Source organism: Erinaceus europaeus, chromosome 13 (genome assembly GCF_950295315.1).
Source record: "Erinaceus europaeus chromosome 13, mEriEur2.1, whole genome shotgun sequence".
NCBI lineage: Eukaryota > Metazoa > Chordata > Mammalia > Eulipotyphla > Erinaceidae > Erinaceus > Erinaceus europaeus.
Window position 1 is genome coordinate 63,260,493 of NC_080174.1, and position 23,227 is coordinate 63,283,719.

Consider the following 23,227-nt stretch of genomic DNA (forward strand, 5'->3'; position numbering starts at 1 on the left):
CTACCTGACAGCACAAATGAATCATTTTCCCGCTTTTCTTACAACCTTCCTCTCATGCCTCACCTGACATTTCTAGTTATTTCTTCTTTGAAATGCCTTTTGCCATCATGTTCTCCCTTCCAAGCTTTTCTCATTTCCCCTTAATTGCAGTCATCTTCTAATAGGCTTTCTTGCCACCTGCCTCTATGTCCTCCAGCCTTTCCACCCTGCCGACAGCCTTTTTAGAACAGGTAACACCCCTACTTGAGTTAAGCATCTGGGGTGGCATCTGCTTAGGAGATAAACTTGATGTTTATGTCTCTCACTTTTTATCCCAGGGCTTTACCACTCTGGGTTAATTTTTTTTTTTGACACAGAGAGAGACTGACTACAACACTAAAGTTCCCCAGTGCCCTAGTACTCTTGTGCAGTGCCAGGGCTTGAGTTTGGGTTGTGTGCATGGCAAAGTGGGCACCCTTCCAGGCGAGTCATCTTGCTGGTCTAATTTCATGCTTCTTTCTGTGGCATGAGAGCTCTTTCAAGGCAAGTGTTCTTTCCCCAACACTCTAGTAGGCTCCTTCTCCTTGTCCCTGAAACTTCATTAAAGTAAATTGTAGCCCCTCCTGGGCCTCCAAACCCTCCCCATTCACAGGTTATGCTCTTTATTTAAAAGCCTCCTTGACCATCCACCACTCACCCCGCAAGGCTCAAACATCATCCCCACTCTAAAACATTCCCGAGTCCCCAAAGCACAGCCTCTCCCATGGGGCCATCGCATAGTCGGCACTGTACCAAGCAGTGATTATCAGTGTCTGTCAGCGCTGTGAGGGCAAGTATGACCATTCATCTTGGGATCCTCCATGGCTGCTGGTGTAGAGCTTGGCATATAAGAAGCTCTCAGAACTATGTCCTGAATGAAGCCTGTGCCCTAGATGTTTGTATTCCATAGCAACTCTGATTTTCCTATCTGCAAGCCTGAATGAGTGGGGAGGCCCTGTACCTGTCTGAACATACAGATGAGACAGTGACCTCATTTTCTCTGTTTTCTAATGAGTTTCTCTCACATGCCTTGTCTGCCCTGCCCCTCCATGGCCTTTCTGGATTGAAGTGTCAGGGCCCTGGGGTCTGCAGGTACAGCACAGCCCGATCCTGTATATCAGGGGCCACCAGCTAGGGGGTGTGGGGGGAGATGCTAGTCTCTTTTCCTGTGCCCCCGTCCCCAGGGTCTTAGACTGGATTTCAACCTTAATGCTTGAACATGTCTTTCCTTTGGACAAAGGGCAGGGAAATGGCACATTTTAGAATTTGTACCAGAATCCAAATGACTTGAACTCTCCTATTCAAGTACTACTAACCAGGCCTGACCCTGCTTAGCTTCTGAGATCAGATGAGACTGGGCATGTTCACGATGGTATGGTCATAGACTGACATGACTCTCATATCCAGTTCTTGTAGGGATTTGCTCAGGATGGTGTTCCTGCCTTGGAGGTTGACTCCTGAAGAAGGTGGGACTTTGCTTAGGGTCTCCTGCAAAGAAGCAGCTGAGGCAGGATATACCTGCAGGGTCTTCACAGCCCTGTTCTCTCTGTGAGAGCTCAGAGATCTCACCACCCAAAGGCAGCATGGTTCTGAGCCCAGGTTTGTCAGTTTGGACAATTCCTGGCTCCTCTTTCCCCCACCATCACCCCAATTGAAGATCAAAGAAAATAACAACATATTATGACAGAATAGTATTTTTTGTTTGTTTGTTTGAATCTTCCAGTCTACCAACATCTTCTGTAGAGTAATGAACAAGGAGTCTTCTTGGCTGAGGGTGGGTCCCCTCTTCCTTCCTGCAGCTGCCTGGGAACACTCCTCTGGAGTGAAAGCACACAGCTAGCTTATAATGTGGTTCCAGAAACCACTCTTCTAGGAATCTCCCTTGTTGAAGGCTCCCTCTGTCAGCTAACAGGGCGCGGCAAGGCTGGGCTGCAGACCTGCTCAGGTCTCAGCTCCCTATACTCTGACTCTCACCCTAGCCCAGCAGGAGTTGGGGGTGGTGGTGGTGGGGAACAAAAGAAGAGCTCATGCCAGCTTGAGTAGCCTGGTGCTGACACTTACACTCTCTGGCTAGCCTGGGGTCTTATTTTCCTTTTCCTTGGGCTGGTATTACCTTGGGTGTGTGCCTGGTATGGAGAGAAGGACCCAGACCCTGAAGGATGCCTCAAGCCTGGGCTCTGGTGGCAGGGTACAGGCCCAAGCTCAGCAATGTCACCAGTGGGCAAATAAGCTTAGAGGCACCCCAGAGCCTCAGTGGGCTCTCCATGTTTGGGGGTACTTGAGATCCTTAGCAGGGGCTCTGGGTCTCAGCTCCTGGTGGCCTAAGAGGCCCACCACTTGAACCCACTTCTCTCTGGAGCTCCACCTGCTTTTACAGCCTAGGAGGCAGATGGTAGTCTGACAGTGTGAACTGCTTGGCAGTGTGGGGGCTGGCTGTGAGGTCTGGGTCTGGCCTGAAATTCAGTGAGCTCTGCCCAGATGCATGTGAGCTGCCAAGTAGGAACTGGTTTGTTTCAATTCCAACTTCAACCCATCCCATTCCAGTATTTTAATTATGGCATTGAAGAAATGTGAACATTAAAAGGTATGTGCCTTATAAGTGTGATTCTGATGTTCTCTTCTGATATTAATTCACATTAATTGCCTCAGACGATACTGATAACCAGGCAGAAATATGGCTGAAGCATCCCAACTGACAGACCTGATAATGTGCTTATGTGGAGGCGGCAGTAATGGGGTCAGGCTTCTGATCAACCTGCAGAGCACCCAATGAAGTGGGTGTGGAAGGTTCATTAAGGCAGAGAGGGGCCAGATCTGAGGGTAGGTGTGGCTAGCTCTGGACCCAAGAGATAAGGGTAGAGACCTAAGGCTTCAGGGACATCATATGAAGCTGCAGAGAGTTAGAGTGTTCTGTATGTGATACAAGCAGCAGAACAGAAAGCAGTGAAACAAAGTATGGTGAAGTGAGAGTTGGAAATAGAGGTGGAGAAAGGAGAGTGTGACTCAGGAAACCTAAAGATACTTGGACCAAGGTCCAGAGGCAGGGCTCAGTGAGATGAAAGAGACAGACACAGGAGTGCTTTGCACAAAGAGGGGACAGAGAAGAAAAAGGGGGTAGGGGTGCCTGGAGAAATGATGGGGGAGAAGTTCATGGGCACAGGCTGAGCATGGAAATATCTGGAAAATCATCTGGGCAGGGTACTGGGAGGTCAGAGGAAGAAAGAGAAAACCTTAGGAAAGCTAGTGAGTTGCTTGGACATTTGAGGAGCCTTGTAGACAGGCTGCTTTGGAGGGGTCCTTGGCAGCTTCCCATGTGGGAGCTGAGGAGAGTATTGGGGTACCTGCATGATTCGGACATAGTCGGTGCGGTGCAGCTCGCTCTCCTTGACCACCTTCTTCTTGAGAGTTGCCAGGTTCCTCTCCAGGTGGTCCCGCTGGCGGGAGTACTCCTGCTGCAGGTCCGTGTTCAGCCCTGCAATCTCCACCTGGTGGGGGAAGGAGGGTTCTCCATGAGGGGAGGAGGATGCTCTGCAGAACAGGGGAGGTCAGCGAGGGGCTGCACTTACCATGTCTGCCCGCTGCACATACTTCTCAAAGAGCCCTCGAACCTTCTCTTTCAGCTGCCGGGGCTCCTGGATGTAGGCCACGCAGTTGTGGAGGTCTGTCTTAAACCGTTTGACCAGCGCCTCCAGATCCCGTTCCTGCCATCAGAGACATTTTCTTGGCACTGTAGGACTCTCCAGGTGGAGGGGCAGGGGCTGCAAGTATTGAAGAGCAGCAGGAAGGGACAAGAGACATTTCATCTGCAAAGGGGTCACAGTGGGCAGAGACATGGGTGGACACAGAGGAGGTAGCACCTTGACTCAAGTGCACCTAGCCTGGCTGGGCACCTCGTTTGTACAGCCTAACCCTCAATATGCCCCAAAGGCTACTGCTCTCTTGGCTCTGGATTGCTTTCAGGACCACAGGCCTTAAAAAGAGAAAAGGAAGCACAAGTGGGCACCTTACTCTTTCTGAGCCAAGATGGGTAGCACCGATGCTCACTGGCAGATCCCTGGGCTAGGGCTTCTTGGCCAGAACCATCATCCTCTTTAGCTCATTCAGTGTTTGTCCTTCCTGACAGTGCAGCATGTTCCTGTTACTAGGCAGGGGACAACACTACAAACTTGGGCAGATTGGTTCAACTGCCAACTTGGGCTAGATCTCCTCTCCTTTATTTTCTCCATTTTTCTCTGATACCCATCTGCCCCTCCCCTGACCTAGACTATCTCTTTCTTTTGGCTCCTTATAAAAATTCCATTCCTTGCTACCTTGCATTAAATTACCATGTGCATGCCACAAATGCCTATCAAGCTCTGCAGTTTGTGAAGGCCACGATCTGTGTAATGTCATGTTTGCAGCTCTGCAGCTTCCACTATTACCTGGTACAGACTCAGTGCTTAGTGTGGACATAGAGACATTTAGTCAGTTTCTACAAATTTTACCAGGTGCCCCATGCTTCAGCCATGTCCTGGCTCAGGATCAGAAAACCTAGCTCACAGTACTGGTTTTGTAACTTAAATTTTTTATTTATTTATTGGATAGAGATAATTGAAAATTGAGAGGGAAAAGAGAGATAAAGAGGAAGAGAAACAGAGATACCTGTAGCACTGCTTCACTACTTGTAAAGCTTTCCCCTCTGCAGGTGAAGACCAGGGGCTCAAACCTGGGTCCTTGTACACACTGTAATATGTACGCTCAACCAGGTGCTATCATGTAGCCCCAGTACTGGCTTTGTATGTACTAGCTGTGGAGACTGAAGTAAGTCTCTTAACCTTATGTCTCAGGCCTTATTTCTTACTATAGTACAGAGAGACTGGAATAGATAATCTCTTGAGGTCCTCCTGGCCTTAGTAATTTTTTTGTTGCTATTGTTGAATACTTTCACTACTGACCACATGCATGTGACCCTGAGCATGCTTTTACTCAGACCAAACAATCCCAATGCAATGAGTATTTTCTGTGTAACTGGCTCCCCACCACTACCCCTACCCTTATCCCTTTACTTATAGTCATTTCCATAGTCACATATGGATCCAGTCATGTGAATTTGCATGGGCCTAAATCTGTCAGGGCTATGAGCAAGAATTCAAGTTAAAATGGGAATGTATCTTAACAATGGGCTGCTCTGTCTCTGAGAAGCCAGCTGCCCACTGCTGGCAGGTACCAGATCCCAAATCCCAAAACTACCAGAATGACAACCCTCACACCTTCTGCCTCTCTCTGCGCATCTCCTTATCTGTGGCTCGTAGTTTCTGCCACAGTTCTGTGATGTTCAGTTCCAGTTGCGTGTTCTGCTTATGGAAACGCTCCAGTTCAGCTTCCATCTATAGCAAAGAAGGCAAGAAGGGTCAATAAGAAGAAAGTGAGAAGGTGTAATTCCTATTTGAGAACTGAAGTGTTTCAGTGAGGACACTTCCCCACTACCAGGGCATTTCTTTTTTAAAATTTTTTTATTATTATTTTTTAATTTTTTTATTTTAAGGAAGGGAGTGACAGGGAGAGAGAGAGAGAGAGAGAGAGAGAGAAAGACCTGCAGCACTACTTCATCACTAGTGAAGTGGGTGGGGACCAGGGGCTCGAACCTGGGTCCTTGCACATGGTAACATGTGCGCACAACCAGGTTCGCCACCACCCGGCCCCCAGGGCATTTCTTATCTTATTTCCACCTGTGTTTTCTGTAATGAAACCTTTCTCTCATTGGATGAGATAAATAGGAGGTGATCTCTCAGTTGATCTAACTCCTGCTCAATGCAAAGGTAGGGGTGGGATGATGCTTGATTGACATACTAGATCTGGTGAACACTGGTGTTTTTGTTGATATAGAAGGCTGATGACTGTTGCTATGCTTCATATTGGTTTGGTCTCACTCTCCCCCGCCGGGAGATTTGGTTTAGCCCTTGCTAGTTTTCGCGCTACTCCCTTCTCCCCGCCCCCTATCCTACGTACTCTGGAGTTCCTGCCGCAGCCGCGGGAGTAGAAAGATGGAGAAGCACATGGTGTGCTGATTTCCCTGCTCGTGAATAAAGATTAAACTGTGTTCTCAGCTCAGCCATGTGTCTCTGGTCGTCTCTGTTACCCACCCGTGAAGCCAGCCCCGGTTTAAAACAACATATGGTGCCCAACGTGGGGCCTGACCTGTGCATCTCTCAGATAAGTGAAGACTTTGGCTACCTATCTACAATGGCCTTCTTTTCTGCTTGTGAAGAGGTTTCCAAAGGCCTCTGCCCTTTCTTCACGAGACTGTTTCTGTGTTTCTGGAACATTACTCTCTGGTTTCTGCCTGCCGCCCACCCGCAGGAGCGGTGCTTGGCGCGGGGTGTTGGGCGCGGGCTCCCTCCATGCTGCTTGGCCGTCGGGAGCAGGGCAGCAGACATGGCAGGCAGGGCTGCAGCCAATCCTGGCCGCCACCCCGCGCCTTCTGCACGGCTGGCCCGCCTGCCTTCCTGCTATGAAGTCTGGACAGATCCTGGACCATCCGGAGACTGCGGGCTCCCTGCCGAAACTGGGACCCCTGGCTGAGATCCCCAGCTCGGCTCTGAAGGCAGAGGAGCTAAAATACGCAGAGATCCCTGCAGAGATCGCAACCTGCAATTCCTGGATGTGAAGTTGCCCAAGAAGCCACCGCTAGACAACGCACTCCCCGAACAGCTAAGACAATATAGATCTAAACCCGTGTTTAAAATGACATGACTTTGTAACAAAAGTTTTCCTCCTTGTGTATTGAAGACTATGTTTATGTGTGTGTTTAAAGTTTGGTAAACATTAAATTTAAGGTTAAAAATGTAACTTTAAGGCTATATTCTTACCAGACAGAGTTAAATGAAAAAGGTTTTCAACATAGTTCTCATAAAGGTAAAATTAACTTACATTTAAAGTCTGAGTTAAAAATTAGTTAAAAATCAATATATTTTAACTAAGTTAGTCTAAAAAAAAAAACCTGTGCACACCTAGGGTGTGTCTTCAATGGGTGTAATAAAAGGTTAAATAGACTTGTTGATATGTAAAACTCTTGAATCCTCAATTAGAAATGGTAGATTGCACAATGGTTATGCTAATGATTCTCACGCCTTAGGTTTTTTTTTCCCATGGTTCTTCTGTTTACCTTTCCACATTTTATTGTTTAAACTTTAAACAACCTTAAAATCATACTAAAAAAGACTTCCAATTGTAATAGAGTTATCAATTGTGGTAAACTTCTAACCTGCTACAAGTTTTGTTTCATAAGTAAGTGAATTGCAGCTGTCAAGTTCTCTACAGAAAAGCGGAATTCCAACAGCTGACCTTCCTCATACAACGTTCCACCCCCTGGCATTCTTCAGTGGATATCTGCTTTGGACTGACACTTCTATCGGATTCACTGGTACACCTCTTGGACACTTTACACAACTCTACAGCAGCTTCCCTTTATGCTGCTGGGTTTCTCAAAGACTGACTGCAGCCAGCTGCCTTGGGACTCTAGGCCATACCCCCCCATGCTAGGTAATCTCCACAGAGAAAAAAAAAATGCCCGTTGAGGCAAAAGCCCACAGAGGCAGCAAAGGTTCTTTAGCTGATAAAGCTTTGCCCACAGAGGCAAAAAATGGCCCCCTCAGGCCTTCCCTTGGCAGCACACTGGTTCTTGTTGCTCGCTTACATGTTCCTCCATGTTTGTGCCAGTTTCTTTTTTGAAAATCCCTGTACGATATAGGTTTCTGTTCACCCCACACTCCTGATACTATGGTCATTTAGTTAAAAAGAAAAGGGGGAATTGTTGCTATGCTTCACATTGGTTTGGTCTCACTCTCCCCTGCCGGGAGATTTGGTTTAGCCCTTGCTAGTTTTCGTGCTACTCCCTTCTCCCCGCCCCTTATCCTACGTACTTCCAGAGTTCCTGCTGCAGCCGCGGGAGAAGAAAGATGGAGAAGCACATGGTGTGCTGATTTCCCTGCTCGTGAATAAAGATTAAACTGCGTTCTCAGCTCAGCCGTGTGTTTCTGGTCGTCTCTGTTACCCGCCCATGAAGCCAGCCCAGCGATAACAACAGATGACTATTTGGGTTGGGGAAACATGGGAGGGTTCATAGGTTTTTTTCATAGCTGGATGGAATTGTCCCTCTTGTCTACCCCAGCCTTTTGATCAGATCTTAAAGCTTCTAGGAAACATTAGGGAAACTGTAACAAGTCACATTCGTATTCTACACACAAAAGGTCAGATTACCCAGTATTTGTCTCATTATTGGAAGCATTTTGTATAGATACAGTAGTCCTGGAACCCTATTCCTGGCATAAAGGCAGTATTCAATCAGTCTTCATATGAGAGAATGAATAAATGCACAAATATAAAGGGGAAAGGGAAACAATGGTGAGAGAAGGGAGGAGGGAGGAACTGGGACAACCTGCCTTTTGGAAGAGGAATGATAAAATAAGCCTACAATACTGATGAAGCCAAGTAGAGTCAGTTTGCAGAGGACATTGTAAATGGTTGTATTTGTACAGTGAAAGGAAGACTGTATCCATTAGCAAGGGCTGGCATAGGGCATAGGGATAGGGATGGAGAGCTGAATAAGAGGTGATTTCTGTTTTCAAAAAGTCTCAGGTCTAGAGGAATGAAAGAAGTAAATAAAAAAGTGGAGCAGGATAAACACCATCTGCACTTGGGATAGAAAGGATCAATGCCTGCACAGAGGAGGAGAGAAAGTGACATCCAGAGAAGGGATGCTCAGTGGGGCTTTGTGAAAGCAGGCATTTGTGGACAAAGTGGGGCAGGAGAATTCGAATCCAAGAGGACAGCCACATGCAGAAAGTAATGGAGGCACAGGTAGCCTGGCACATCACCAGTGCTACAAGCTGGGGCAGGGGGCCTTCAGGAAGTTCTGCAGGAGGGCTTCATGTAAAGCTAGGAAGAGGGACTTCAGAGGTTGGCTAGCTGGGTCATGCAGGACCAGAGGGAAGGGGCTCAAATGGTGAGCAGTTTGCCCTTTACCCTGGCTAAAAGTTTAAACCCACCCAAAGCTAGGTATTTAGCCTGAAAGCTCCGGGAGTGGCTGACAGGCTTTACCCATGGAGTGGCATGGTATGATCTATTTGCACCATATAAGACCAGAAGCTCTGCTGAGGCTCTGCTAGAGAGGGCAAGCCTGGAGCTGGGCACGCTGATGAGAGACTCATGTCCTAGGAGAGATGGGGGCCTCCAAATTCGTGTCGAAGTGCCTGCAAGCAGGCTGGCTATGGCTCCTTCTCTGCAGTCTTAAGGTCAGCAATGGCAGATTTGTTTAGAAATGACATGCTGAGGACTATGCCTCCAACCATGCTGAGAATAAAAACAACTGATCTTATAGTAAAACTGTGAAACATGTCAAGTTTGAATAACTGGCTGGAAATCAGGAGATGAGTTTAGTATGTGGGAATAAACATCCCTTTCCTGACATGGAAATCCCACCACATTAGGGATGTTCACTGGGAAAGGGGGAAGGGAAGAGGCCCTTCTACATCCCTTTCCCACATCTAACTATCTTGGAGATGTTGTATGGCTGCTGCATCTGTGTGTATGTGGGGAGGGGAGGCTTGCTATAGGCCCCCAGTAGGCAGAGACCAGGGATGTTGCTAAATATCCCAGGGGACACAGGGAAGTCCCTATAAGAAAGAACTGTTTACCCACAAATGCTAGTAGTGCTAAGTTGAGAAACCTGACAGATGAGTAAATAAAATTGTGAAGTAAAATAATAAATTCTTGGGAGTCGGGTGGTAGCACAGCGGGTTAAGCGCAGGTGGTACTAATCGCAAGGACTGGCATAAGGATCCCAGTTTGAGGCCTCCACTCCCCACTGCAGAGGAGTCGCTTCACAAATGGTGAAGCAGGTCTGCAGGTGTCTATCTTTCTCTCCCCGTCTTCCCCTCCTCTCTCCATTTCTATCTGTCCTATCCAACAATGGCAACAACAATAATAACAACAACAATAAAACAACAAGGGCAACAAAAAAGGGAATAAATAAATAAATATTTTTTTAAAATTAAAAAAATTGTAAGTTCTAATCAAAGTGATTCATCACAAAGAAGCTGAGATCAGGAAAGTATTCTGTTTTCATGTCAGGGGTCTTCTCTTCTCTGAAAAATCAGGCCCAGGGCTTACAGATAGCTTCCTTCTTATAGGAAAAGACACTTCTTACAGGATCTCAATGTGCCTTTGGCCTCAGGAGGGCTTCCTCAAGGTTAGAGGCCCTTGGAGGAGAGAAGAGGCAGCAACTGGCACCTGGGGCAGGTGTAGGAGGGGACCTGTAAGAAGCAATCCCCAAGTGTGGGCATATTCCCTGCTATGAATTGACTCCATAGTTGGCCCAGTTACTATGTGAAAGTGAACAGTCCCTTAGGTTGTTTGGGTGGAAAGTAAAACAAACCCATGTGAAAATATGTCAAATGAAGAGGGAGAAATGAGGCAAGGCTTCCAGAGCCTGAAGCACACTTACATTACGGGCAGGTGGGGCCTCTGCTCTTTTCCATTTTCTCAGGCTGCCTTTATTATTATTATTTTTAAATGCAGTAACAGAACTCAGGGCCTCACACAGGTGCCCTACTGCTAAGCCACTTCCCTGGCCCATTTTTTAAATTTTTGCTTATGAGAGAGTGAAACAGGAAGAGAGAAATGGAAATGATGTGCATGTGGGGACCCACACCACACCACTCCACTCCACTCCACTCCACCACCCATGGAGTTCTACTTGCTTTTTTCTCCTCCTTTTTTCTCTTCCTTTTTTTTCTCCTCCTTCTTCTCCTCCAGGACCTCATTCATACATGGCATGTGTTCTACTACTGAGTCACCTCCTGGCCTCAGGTTGCCATTTCTAGGTTCATAAATCTCTAAGAATGTCAGGAAATGGGGCTGGGTAGGGGTGCACCCGATAGAGCATATACATTACTATGCTCAAGGACCTGAGTTCAAGCCTCCAGTTCCCACCAGCAGGAGGAAATTTTTATGAGCAGTGGAGCAGTGCTGCTGGTGTCCGTCATTCTCAAAGGCCACTAGGAATGGTGGAGACTTGCAGGCAGAGAACCCCAGCAATAACTGGTGGTGGTGGTGGTGTTGGGGGAACAAGAGACCCAGAGAGACAGGATACCCTATACTTCCTCTACCAAAAAGTCAGCGAGAAAGTCATCTGCTACCACAAGGACATATCCTCCTAGGAAGACCCCAGTCCTAGACTGATCCCACTGCTGGATATTTTTAAACTGAGACTCCCAGAAAAGACCTTGCTTTTCCCCCCATACCTCTTAGATACCCAGCTCTAGTTGGGTCATCAACACTCTCTGATACTCTTTTACTTATTATTCTTACTCAGTATAATTAGAGAAAATGGAGGGGGAGCAAGGGCCCATTATGGACCCAGCAGTCAGGGAAGACCTCTGTGAAGAGGTAACACATTAGCTGGGACCTGAAAGATGCAAAGAAGCCAGGCCTAAGAGGACCTGGGAACCTTCTGGGTGGAGGGTGCAGGATTCTTCTGAAACTGTCAGAAAGGCTACAGAAAAGGTGGAGCATAGCTTGAGATGAGGCTGTAGTGACAGTAGGAGGCCTGACCATGTAGGATGTCTAGATTATTCTAGGTGGAGTGGGGCACAATTAGGGATTTACTCTGGTCTCCTGTGGAGACCTAACTGGAGACTGCAGAGTTAAGTCCACATAAGAGATGGAGTTTGGATCAGATGATGGCGGCCTAGAAGGGAGGGCTGGCTTTTGGCTTTTTTTTTTTTTTTTAATCAGTGAGCTAGGCATTGGTGATGATTTGAGTGTAGGACAGAAAGAACCCAGAAAGATGTTGCACCTTAACCCTAAGCACCAAAGTGGCCCAATGGTACCATTTACTAAGAAATGGAGTGGGGAGGAGAAGGGTTAGGGATTCTACTCTGGGTCGTCCATCATCTTTGCTAGTGGGGGAGGTGGACAGGTAAGCATGCCATAAGGAAATGCAGTGTGTGTGTGGGGTGGGCACCAAGGTAAAAAACGGGACACATCCCTCGTTGGACACTCATAAGTTCTCAGCTGATCTCTCCTCTCTACCTTCATCCTGTTTGCTTCCCAGAACACACACTTAATTATACCACTCTTTCATTCAAGAGCCTTTGATGACTCTCCATTTCTTATCATGAAATCTAAATACCAAGGTCTTGCATAGGCCCCAACCAACATTTCCAGTCAGAAAAAATGTGAATCCTGAGGGGTGTACTTGCTGGGGGATGGCCGATAGCTGGGTACACATTGCCCTCTAGTGGCTGAAGGCCAGAGAGCAGCACTTTTCCTTTTAGAAGGGCCCAGAGCAGGAGAACAAAAACTTTAAGGCCCCACTGCAGGCCAACCCCCAAAGCAGTTTGCTTTTCAATCTGACTCCAGGTTGAACACAACCTTCCCTGTGGCATACCCTGCAGAGTGGTGGCTGCATGTGCCCTGGGAGCTACTAGGGACAGCAGAATGAGAGGTTGCTCACCTCCTGGATCTGCTCCTTCATCACCTTGATCTCATTCTCTCGTGGTTCGATTTGCTTCTTCAGCTCCTTTATTTTATAGTCGAGCACAAACTTGAATTTCTCCAGTTCTTGGTTTTTCTTTTTCAGATCATAGATTCGTTTCTCCTGTGAGTAAGATGAGAGAAAGTGAGTGAAACGGAGATACCAGGAGGTCCTGGTAAGTAGAACCCCTTTAGAAAGAGCATATACATCAGTGGAATGACCACATGAGGGCTGGGTCCCTGCTAGACTGTAGCACTAACTCCTTAGATTCTGTGTCTGGACATCATTCATGTATCTGCTTATTCATATGTGGGCTGTGGTTAAATGTGTTCTCCAGAGCTGGTCTCCATAGGACAACACATCCTGTATGCTTTTCTGCAATGGGACCTCATGCCTCTCTGTCTCCTCTGCTTGCATCTGGCTTAATTTATGGTTCACCTATAGCCCAACTAATGCAGTTTAAATGATCCTGCAGAGTCCTGGGTTGTTTCCAAGGCTAGCTCAGAAAAGGTCAAGAAATACCCACCTGGTTCTCTTGGGATGTCTGCTTTGGAAGAGGTCACCTGCTATCTAGGAAGCTCCTCCCATGAACTAACACTGAGCTCTGCAGGCTGGAGGGCATGGTAGGTGCTCTGGTCAATAGGCTCAGCTTAGCCCCATCTCCCAGCCCCCTGCTGTTTGAGTCACCTCTGATTACAGCCCGGCTTGACCCCAGAGATAAAGGACAAAGACGTGTCATCTAGGTGCACACTGTTTAGACCACAGAATCTGTGAGCATAGTAAACCAGCTATTTTTGTTCATCACTGAGCTGGTAAATAATCTGTTGCATGGTAATAGTAATTAGGATGTAGGACTATCCATTTAGCAAACATTTACTGAATGAAGACCTTTTCTCAAGTACTGAGATTCTAAATAGAATTATGACATAGTCCCTGCCCCCCTATGAAGAAAACTAAAGCTGGGAAAACAGCTGAGTCACCACCTGTAAGCTATACTGTGATATGTCTTATAGAAGAGTAAGGCACAGGGACACAGTATGTATCAAGGGTCCTGTGAATAATGTAAGTGTAAAGTTGTGCTTTGTGGGGGCAGAAAACAAGGGGTTGTAGGATAAGGAGAGAAGGCAAGGGTCTATGTGTTGAGTTTATTCAAAATGTGTCTAAGAAGCCAACGGTCTGCAAATTCCGGTGTTCAGGTTAGATTTGACCTGTTACCATTTTTGATGTGTTGGAATCAAACTAAGCCATCTTCATTCTGTGCTGTCTATGGCTGATTTCACATAATCATGGCAGGACTGGATAGCGATGACTGAGAGACCATGTGGCCTGCAAAGACTACAACATCCACTTCCTAGTCATTTACAGAAAAAAAAAAAGTCTACAGAATCTGGACACAACCAACAGAGAGCTGTGAGAGAGTTTTAAGTGGAAGAGCAACATAATGACAGCAAATGGCAAGGAGCAGGGGTGTGGAGTGGGGAGGAAAGCTGTTTCCTGTCAGGAGGCTGTTGCAACTCTGTAAGTCAGGAGGACTTAACCTCTTTTTTATTGAAGCCCCACTAAAGGAAGTTTTGGATTGTCCCTATGACAATGCCTAGACACATATATAAACACTGGCATGTAGAAATTATGTGCAGGTGTTTTTCCACTTAGTCCTTACTGACCACCCCCCCAAGAGCCCCACTACACAGATGGGAAAGTGAAGGTTTCGATAAGTTGCCCACAGTCCTGTGACTGGTAAATGAAAGAGCCTGTGCTAGAACCTATTTAACTATTGCTGAAGTCCATGTTCTCAGCTGATGGAGAATTCTGCCTGACTAAGGTGTAATGGCAGAAGGGATGGAGAGGAGACCATGGAGCCTGGATTTACTCAGGAAGATGATACAAATTTTGGATACTGAGGTGCATTGCCACAGAAAAATGTCTCTGTCTGCTAAGGGTAGTATGAAAAAGGCCTCCAGAAAAGTGATACCAGCTTTCTGAGGGTACCCAGCACTTATAGAGTCAACCACATGGGAGGTCCTCTCTGTGGGGCATACCCAAGTGGGCAATGGGCTGGTGATCAGGCCCCCCAAGTTAGAGCATCCCCCCACTAAGAAGATGCCTTAGGATGCCTGGAGCAGTAGAGCCCAGGGGGCTTGTGGTCAGCAGACATAGGCTGTTAAACCATATTTGTCACCTATAAATTACATGACCTTTGATAAGATACTTAGCTTCTTGGAATTTAGCTCCTGAGCTCCACAACTGGGTTGTTGGGGAAACTGAATCTGATAGAACGCTAACACCATGCCAAGAAAACCACAACATTTCACTGAATGTTAATCCTCCCTTAAGTTAAAAAAATGTACTCTGGAGGGAGTCAGGCTGTAGCGCAGCGGGTTAAGTGCAGGTGGCGCTAAGCACAAGGGCCCACATAAGGATCCTGGTTCAAGCCCTGGCTCCCCACCTGCAGGGGTGTCGCTTCACAAGCGGTGAAACAGGTCTGCAGGTGTCTATCTTTCTCTCCCTCTCTCTGTCTTCCTCTCCCCTCTCCATTTCTCTCTGTCCTATCCAACAACAATGACAACAATAATAACTACAACAATAAAACAACAAGGGCAACAAAAGGGAATAAATAAAAAAAAAATGTACTCTGGAAAGGGGAGAGAGCACAGTGGCTATGCAAAAGGCTTTCATGCTTGAGGTTCTGAGGTCCCAGGTTCAAGCCCCAGCACTGTTATAAGCCAGAGCTGAGTAGTGCTCTGGTTAACACACACACACACACACACACACATACACACACACACACACACGCACACGAAAGAAAGAGAAATGTATAATAATTTTTTTAAAAACATAATAAAGGAATGTATTCATGGTGGATGGCTGGGCAGTAGTTAAGCACACATAGTACAATGTGTAAGGACCTGTAAGAACCTGTGCAAGTATCCTGGTTCAAGCCCTTGTCTCCCTACCTGCAGGGGAATCACTTCACAATCAGTGAAACAGGTCTGCAGAGGTCATTCTCTCTCCCCCTATTTTAAAAAAATTTTCTTTTTGAATTTTTTTAAAAAATTATCTTTATTTACTTACTGGATACAGACAGCCAGAAATTGAGAAGGGGGTGATAGAGAAGGAGAGAGACAAAGAAATACCTGCAACCCTGCTTTACCACTTGTGAAGCTTTTCCCCTGCAGGTGGGGACCAGTGGCTTGAACCCGGGTCCTTGAGCACTGTAGTGTGTGCACTTAATCAGGTGCGCCACCATCTGGCTCCTCTCTCCCTCATCTACCTCTCCCTGCTCCCAATTTCTCTCTGTCCTATCTAATGAAAAAAAAAAGAAAAAAAAGAAAAAGGCCTCCAGGAGCATTAAGACCCAGTGATAACCCTGGAGGGGGAAAAAAAAAATCTACTCGTGGAAGTCAAGGGATTCATTCTCTCCTGTTCACTGCCTGGGTCCATCTAGGTAGCTAAGGGAGAGGGTGGAAGATGAGCCTTCACCTTATCTTGAATCGTCTCATCTCTTTCCTGGATTTCCCGCTTGAGGCTCAGGATGTCCTTCTCCAAGGACTTAATCACTCCTTGCAGCTTCACCTGCTCTCCCTTCATCATCTCGATGTCATTGGTTCGCTCTTCAATCTCCTTCTGCAGGCTGCTGAACTGAAGGCACAAACAGCAATAACAAAGAACACTGGGAGTTGGGTGGTAGCGCAGCAGGTTAAGCGCACGTGGCACAAAGCACAAGGACGGGTCTAAGGATCCTGGTTTGAGACCCCGGCTCCCCACCTGCAGAGGAGTCCCTTCATAGGTGGTGAAGCAGGTCTGCAGGTGGCTATCTTTCTCTCCCCTCCTTTGTTGTCCCCTCCTCTCTCTATTTTTCTCCATCCTATCTAACAATGATGACATCAATAACAATAACTACAACAACAACTAAAAAAAAGGGCAACAAAAAGGAAAAATAAACAAATATTTAGAAAAAAAAAAACACCAACTCTGAGCTCAACTCTACCTCTCCTAAACTGCCTATGAATTTAAAGAGTTTCTCATCAGAATGTGGGATGAATCAGGAATGCCCCAGGCCAAATGAATGCTGTAACATTCTGTCCAGTAAAATCCAGTCCCACTGCCTTCTGTGAGGCCAGATTGTCTGCATCAAGAGGACCCAGACACCAGCTACAAATGGACTAGGCTGCAGTGACACTGAAGTGTTGGGATATAGACCCTGTCAAGGTCCCAGAGATGACCAGGTGGAGCTAACTGATGAAACATTTTAGCCAAATCCAAGTAAGAAAGTCATGCTTGTCCCCTAGATTAGTGAGCCACACATTAAGAAGGAATGGGACCTTGCTTTGAACTTGGTCTCACTGAGGTTGTTTATTTGGGGCAAACTGGCAATTCTACAAGGATATGTGAACTGAATCCTTTAAAACATCACAGGTTAAAAACATCTGCCTCAGGGTGGGGGAAGATAACATAATGGTTATGCAAAGAGACTCTCATTCCTGAGGCTTTGAAGTCCCAGGTTCAATCCCCCATCCCACCATAAGCCAGAGCTGAGCAGTGCTCTGGTTAAAAAAAAAAAAAAATCTTCCCCACTCTGTAAACTAAGCACTCTCCACCTCCACCCTTCTCATACCCACTCTGGACAGGAGCCACCCACCCACAATTCCCTGCACCAAAAGCCTGAGGATACCTCTAGGCAACAACTTTTATCTCTCCTCTCTAAAAGGTCTCATTTCCATTTCTAGCAGAAGCTTGGCTCTGACAATGTGACTAAGTTCTATTTGCCAATAAAAGCCTGAAAAGTGTCCCTCAGTCCTATGAGAGGAAAGGGAAAGGAAGCCCCTCCAGTTTCCCTTTCAGAGGATGGGGGAAGGTTGTCTGACTTGGCCAGGTGAGACTTGGCCAGGATGCCTGGGGCACAGTCACTGAGAGGGCTCTGCGTTCTACCACCCACCTTGCTTTCTCTGTAGTTCAGCCCCCTTTGTCCACCCCCAGACCTCTCAGGGAGCAGCCCAATACCTTCTTCCTCATGATGCCAGTTTCTCCTTTGAGCCGCAGATTTGATTCCTTTTCATCCCGAAGCTTTTTCTCATACTTGGTTTTGATATCTTGGATTTCTCTGTCTTCGTCTTCTTCTATCTGCTTCTTGGTCTCTTCAAACTCCCGCAGCTGCTGCCTCACATCTTCCTGTGCCTGGCTCAGAGAAAAAGAGAGAGAGAGAGAAAGAGACAGGGAGGGAGTGTATGGTGTGGAGGAAAGGAGACAAGGCACCTTTGTGCTACAGGGGATGCAGCCTACAAAGGGGACAGAAACCAGTGTTATCAAAGAAAGGGGCACCATGGCCACAGACTCCCTTGATCTTCCACTTTCTATGTCCTGCTCTCTTCTTTTCCTGCTATTAGGCTCCATTACTTCAACTGCTGTCTTAGCAACATTCAACGTCCGATTTCTCTCTTGGGCTACTTCACATTAACTCCCAGGCTTCCTCTAGTGTCCTTTTGTTGTACTTGTGACAGTTTTAAATTTATTTGTGAAATTATTCATTTCTTCTACTTCCTCTTGAAGTAGAAGCAAGCTTCTTGAAGGCAGAAAAGGTACCTTGTCCATGTGCCTGCCATGGAGTCTCCTTTGTACATCACACAGTCAGTGACATTTGAATGAATGAGTGACTCTTTACTTTTGCTCTCCCTCCTTTGAGTCCAAACAAACCTGTCTTTGTCAGAGAGCTCTTAGATACCCCTTCCTCTCCCCCTCCTTTTCTTCTTCTCCTCCTTCTTTTTTATTGTCACTGGGGCCTTACCTCTACTTCCAGTGTAGTGGGGGCTGGGTCTTTAAGGTGGGTAGCATGAATTTGGGTCGTGTGTCTGTCAGACCAGACATACTACCCAAGTGGCCCAGCACTTCTCTTACTGCCTCTACCACTATCCTGATGCCCATCATCTCTTTCCTGGACTGCTGTCTCAGCCTAATTGGTCCCTGCCTCTGACTGTGCTTCCCCCTTCTGTCTCCATTTTCTAGTCCAGGAGAACTTTCTCAAGCGAGCACCCAATCAGGCCACTCTCACTCACCCTGAAAGCCTTTATTTTTGCTTACCCTTGAATTAATCTCATAAGACACAGAAGTTACTAAAGGATTTTGGGCAACCACCTTCCCCATCATTCAGGGCCTCAGTTCTCATGTAGGATCTATAGGCATCTTCTAGAAAGGTCTCACTTCCGTAATGCTCAAGTCTTAAAGGTATAGTTAGGACAAGACAGTAGGTATGAGCTTACTGGAGCCAGTGAATTATAATCTCAAAAGCTGAACACTTTCAGCTGTGTGTCCCCTGGCTAAAGGGAAACAACTGTATAAACAGTGAAATCCATGTTGGGAGGAAGTCAAGGAAGGGAAAGAGGCCAAGTGAAGTTTCCCAACTAGCTCTCTAGTCTATAGGAATGGTTCTGTGAAAGGGATACAGCTAGTCTCCAGTGGGCACCTCTTCCAGAAGGGTGGACTTCTCCTGCAGTTTGGCCTCATAAAATTCAGTCAGCTCCTCCAGGGCCTGGCTCTTGGTCTCATCATTATCCCGAAGCTGTTTCTCATATTCTTCCTGCATCCTCTGAGACTTGAGCTGCAATTCCTGGTATTTCTCATATTCAAGCAGCAACTTTTGGTTATTGCAACTTTCTGGAGGAAAGGAAGGTGTTTTAGAGGGGACAATAGCACCAACCTGGGGGAGCCCCAGAAGCCTTGGTGCTCTTCCATGCTCTTCTAGTACCAGCTAGTTTGGGCTTCAAAATCAAGATCAAATGCTAGATTAACTTCTTCCTCCTCAACTCCTCTCCATCATCCCTTCCCCACACTCCCCCAACTTTATCATCTGATTAGGTAGCCAAACTGCCTTCTAGGTAGAATTGCTCTCTAGGTAGAAAGGGGTCCAGGAAAGTATAGAGGGGTGTTTGAGGGTTCAGAGCCAAGAAGAAGGTCCTGAGTATGCAAAAAAGGTATTTGTACTCCATTTTACAGAAGATCAAACTGTGGCAAGGTGAATTTAGGTGTAGTTACTCCCCAGAGTAGCTAACAAGAATGTGACACCCAATGCAGTCTACCAGTTTCCAAACGGCACGTTTCCATATTTCCTACTGGTATGCAGTGGGTGTAGCTAACAAGTAGGTAGCACCCAATGCAGTCTACCAGGTTCCAAATGGCATTCTTCCAAATCTCCTGGCATGTAGTGGGTGTTTCATGCATGCTGAATGAATGGGTTAATGCATAGCAGTCAAAACCAGGGAGAGTTGCAGGGATACAAGTAGACTGTTGACAGACAAAGCATATCACCTGGGACCTCTGCTGGGTGTGAGAGAAGTCAACCTCTGTCCCTAACCAGCCACACCCTTGTTCACAGGGCCTCTAAGTGGTACTCACCTAGGTCCTGTAGTTCCCGGCTTTGCTTGTCTAAGAGGTCATCTATGCGTTCCTGATGGGACTGATCCTGCTTTTCTTTTTCTGTCCTTAAGACCTAAAACAAAGTCAGTGTTCTTATTCCTCTACATCTGCCCAAAGCACTGCTACAGAGGAACTAGTTGATGAGGCCTTTCTTTACTTGAAAACATTTCTTTTTTTCTTTTAATTTTTAAAAATATTTATCTATTCCTTTTTGTTGCCCTTGTTGTTTTACTGTTGTAGTGAAAACATTTTTTTAAAAAAATATTTATTTTATTTATGTATTCCCTTTTGTTGCCCTTGTTGTTTTATTGTTGTAGTTATTATCGTTGTTGGATAGGACAGAGAGAAACGGAGAGAGGAGGGGAAGACAGAGAGGAGGAGAGAAAGATAGACACCTGCAGACCTGCTTCACCACCTGTGAAGCAACTCCCCTGCAGGTGGGGAGCCGGGGTTCAAACCGGGATCCTTATGCTGGTCCTCGTGCTTTGCGCCGCCTGCGCTTAACCCACTGTGCTACAGCTCGACTCCTGTGAAAACATTTCTTAAGCCCTGATACTGCACCGAGCACTATTCTGTGAGCAACAACCAAACTATCACTTTTCATTTACATTACATTCTCTTCTGAACATTTGAGCCGTTCTCCTTTTACATCCTTTCTACTAATTAGGTCTTGTCAATGATGAGTTTAAATGTACACATGTAACAAATTTGGGGTTGGAAAAGTAAGGATTTATTTGATCCCTCTGTTCTTTGCACATTGCTGTCAACTAAATCCTTAGATATGCTAATGTGCCAGCTTCAAAGGAACTGTTTCCTTTAATAGAGCAGGAAGGCTTGCAGGCAGGCAAGTGCCATCCCTGGGATTCAAATTTACAAAGGGCATCAAGCAAATGTATGTCGATAAAATTAATTAAATAATCCAATTGATAGCAAAGGTTTGTTTGTCTGAAGCAGCTCTGACTTATGGAAACAACATAAAAGAACAAATATCTTTTAAACAAAAATATTGGGGGATTTTGGATGAAGGGTCAGACAGATTTGTACAGAACAAAGGAAATATTCTGGGAACACCCTGCACAAATTGCACAAAGACCATTTGGAGTAACTTCACTTAACCTAATGATAATCCAGAGATCAATATTCTGCTAGCCCTTTGTGTTTACATTTTGCTTTTCCTGTTATCTTTTCATTTTTGTTTTAAACCAAGTTTCTCTTGATCACGAAGGTAGAGTATTCTCACTATAGAGACTTTGGAAATCATAGAAAGTAGGACACAATTTATCCACAATCCTAACTTTTAGAGATAATCCCACTGCAAGGTATGTTGTTAAAAAAAAATCCTGATCGAATGGGATATGGAGTTCTGGTGGTAGGAATTATGTGGAATTGTACCCCTCTTATCCTAAGGTTTTGTCAGTGTGTCCATTTTATAAATAGAAATAAAAAAGAAATCCTTCCATGTGTATTGATTTTACCTAATGAATAACATGCATTCTAGAATTTTATATCCTGCCTTTTTTTTTTTAACACAGCACTTTTTATAAATATTTCTGATAGTCTCAACTACGCTTTAAAACTGAAAACTATCACATACTAGACTGCCCAAGTTTAAGCCAGTTCCATCTTGAGATAATTGAAAGTTTCAAGGTACTTGTAAGTAGTTGATTCAGTCTCTCAAACAGACCTGGTTTTTCGTTTTCAAGGACTCCATTTCCTGGATGAACTTGTCTGTGAGCTCCTTAATCTTCTCAGAATAGTTCATATCCTTCAGTCGAAGTTGATACTCACTCTCCATTTTTAATTCTTCCACACGAGTCTTCAACTCCAACATAATCTGAGCCTTTGGAAGAAGGATACAGAATCAAAAGCATCCAATTAAAACCCATGGCCCTGAGTTCTGAGACCTGAGGCTCTGTTTAGCCTCAACCTCATGCGTTTCAACTAGAGCATGCCACCTTTTCTCCATGAGACATAAAGACTAAAAACTAGAAGACACATGAGTCTTCTTCTACCCTTACAAAAATATACTTACAGTCCTATTGTGTGCTGGCTAATATGCTAGTAATTTTTGCATGTCCTTCAATGTCATCTACTCAGTGAGACCTAGTTGAGTCAGATCATTTCATCCTGTTTCCTCTCCTTCCATTCCCAGCACCTGTAACACCCTCACTCGACTTACTTTTTATTATGTCTTGAGATTAAGGTCTTTTATAACATAGCATGTAATTTATGTATTATGTTATTGACTTCTTTTTTAATGAAAAGTGACACTAGTACCCTATTCCACTGATCATGAAGTTTTCCCTGCTCTGTCTGTGTGAGGGCTGGGGGCTTGAAACTGGGTCCTTGTGTATGGTAATTTATGCACCTTACTGGTTATACAACAGCCCACCCCCCTGTTTATTGGCTTTTATCTTCTTTCCCTTACAGAATTCAAGCTCCAGGAATGCTGATATATTTGTTAGAATTTGAGTGATGATATGCCCCAAGTACCCAGAATAGTTCCCAGTATGTACAGGCACTTGACAACTACTTGTTGAACCATAACTCATGTCATGGAATTTGCATTTTACTGAGGCAGCAAACAAATATATCAATACAAATTGTAGTAAGTGCCCCAAATCTGAATAGTGCTAAGAAATGTCAATTTGCCCCTCTTGAAGCCCATTAAACTTCTGCTGTACTCACTACTAGGACTTTAATTTAGGTCTTAGCTCTTCTTGTCTTTCTGGTCCCTGTGTTTAGTATCTTCTTCCTCTAATCCATCATATTAACCACTGGTAATGTTTTCTAAAAGTATTGTCAATGTACATCCCTCCCATTTCCTAATGTTGCTGGCATGGTGGGTAAGGACACAGATGTTTTTCTTCTATGATTACACCCTGTACAACCCTATCTCTTCTGCTCTGTCTCCCTTACTGCCTGTGGGTGACTGGAGAAAGAGCAATGTTTTATGTTCATTTCTATACTCCTGTCTAGAGAAAGTGTGGACCTGACATGCACGAAGTATACTGAGTTGAGGGATAGACACAGACTGCACGTGTAAAATTGGGGGTAAGAGTAAGGCGACTTGATCAAAGCACTGCCTGTGATGTGGTGTGGGACCAGACCATCAAAGTGCTTGTTGCCATGCTAAGAAATAAGGACCTCCAAAGGTCTAACCTGATTAAGCTGTCATTGGTATGAGAAAGACCAATGACAGCTTTCTCATACCAATGTCATTGGTATGAGAAAGACCAATGACAGCTCTCTAAGGGCCGTGTGCAATATGGACAAAGGTTCAAG

At 45.6% G+C, this 23,227-nt stretch overlaps 1 protein-coding gene across 3 annotated transcripts in view; it reads right to left on the reverse strand.

Moving 5' to 3' along the window:
• CFAP57 (cilia and flagella associated protein 57) overlaps nt 1–23,227 on the reverse strand; it is a 78,465-nt gene that overhangs the window by 12,023 nt on the left and 43,215 nt on the right. For 2 of the 3 annotated variants that reach the window (XM_060206074.1, XM_007526114.3), the window contains 9 exons: nt 21,627–21,782; nt 19,922–20,015; nt 18,993–19,183; nt 17,537–17,710; nt 16,016–16,174; nt 12,515–12,658; nt 5,268–5,384; nt 3,585–3,719; nt 3,360–3,503 (listed from right to left, as the gene is read on the reverse strand). In XM_060206074.1, coding sequence (XP_060062057.1) covers nt 3,360–3,503; nt 3,585–3,719; nt 5,268–5,384; nt 12,515–12,658; nt 16,016–16,174; nt 17,537–17,710; nt 18,993–19,183; nt 19,922–20,015; nt 21,627–21,782 — 1,314 coding nt within the window. Of the gene's footprint in view, nt 1–1,719; nt 1,836–3,359; nt 3,504–3,584; nt 3,720–5,267; nt 5,385–12,514; nt 12,659–16,015; nt 16,175–17,536; nt 17,711–18,992; nt 19,184–19,921; nt 20,016–21,626; nt 21,783–23,227 lie in introns of those variants that run through there. The other variant, XM_060206075.1, reaches the window with a different exon arrangement.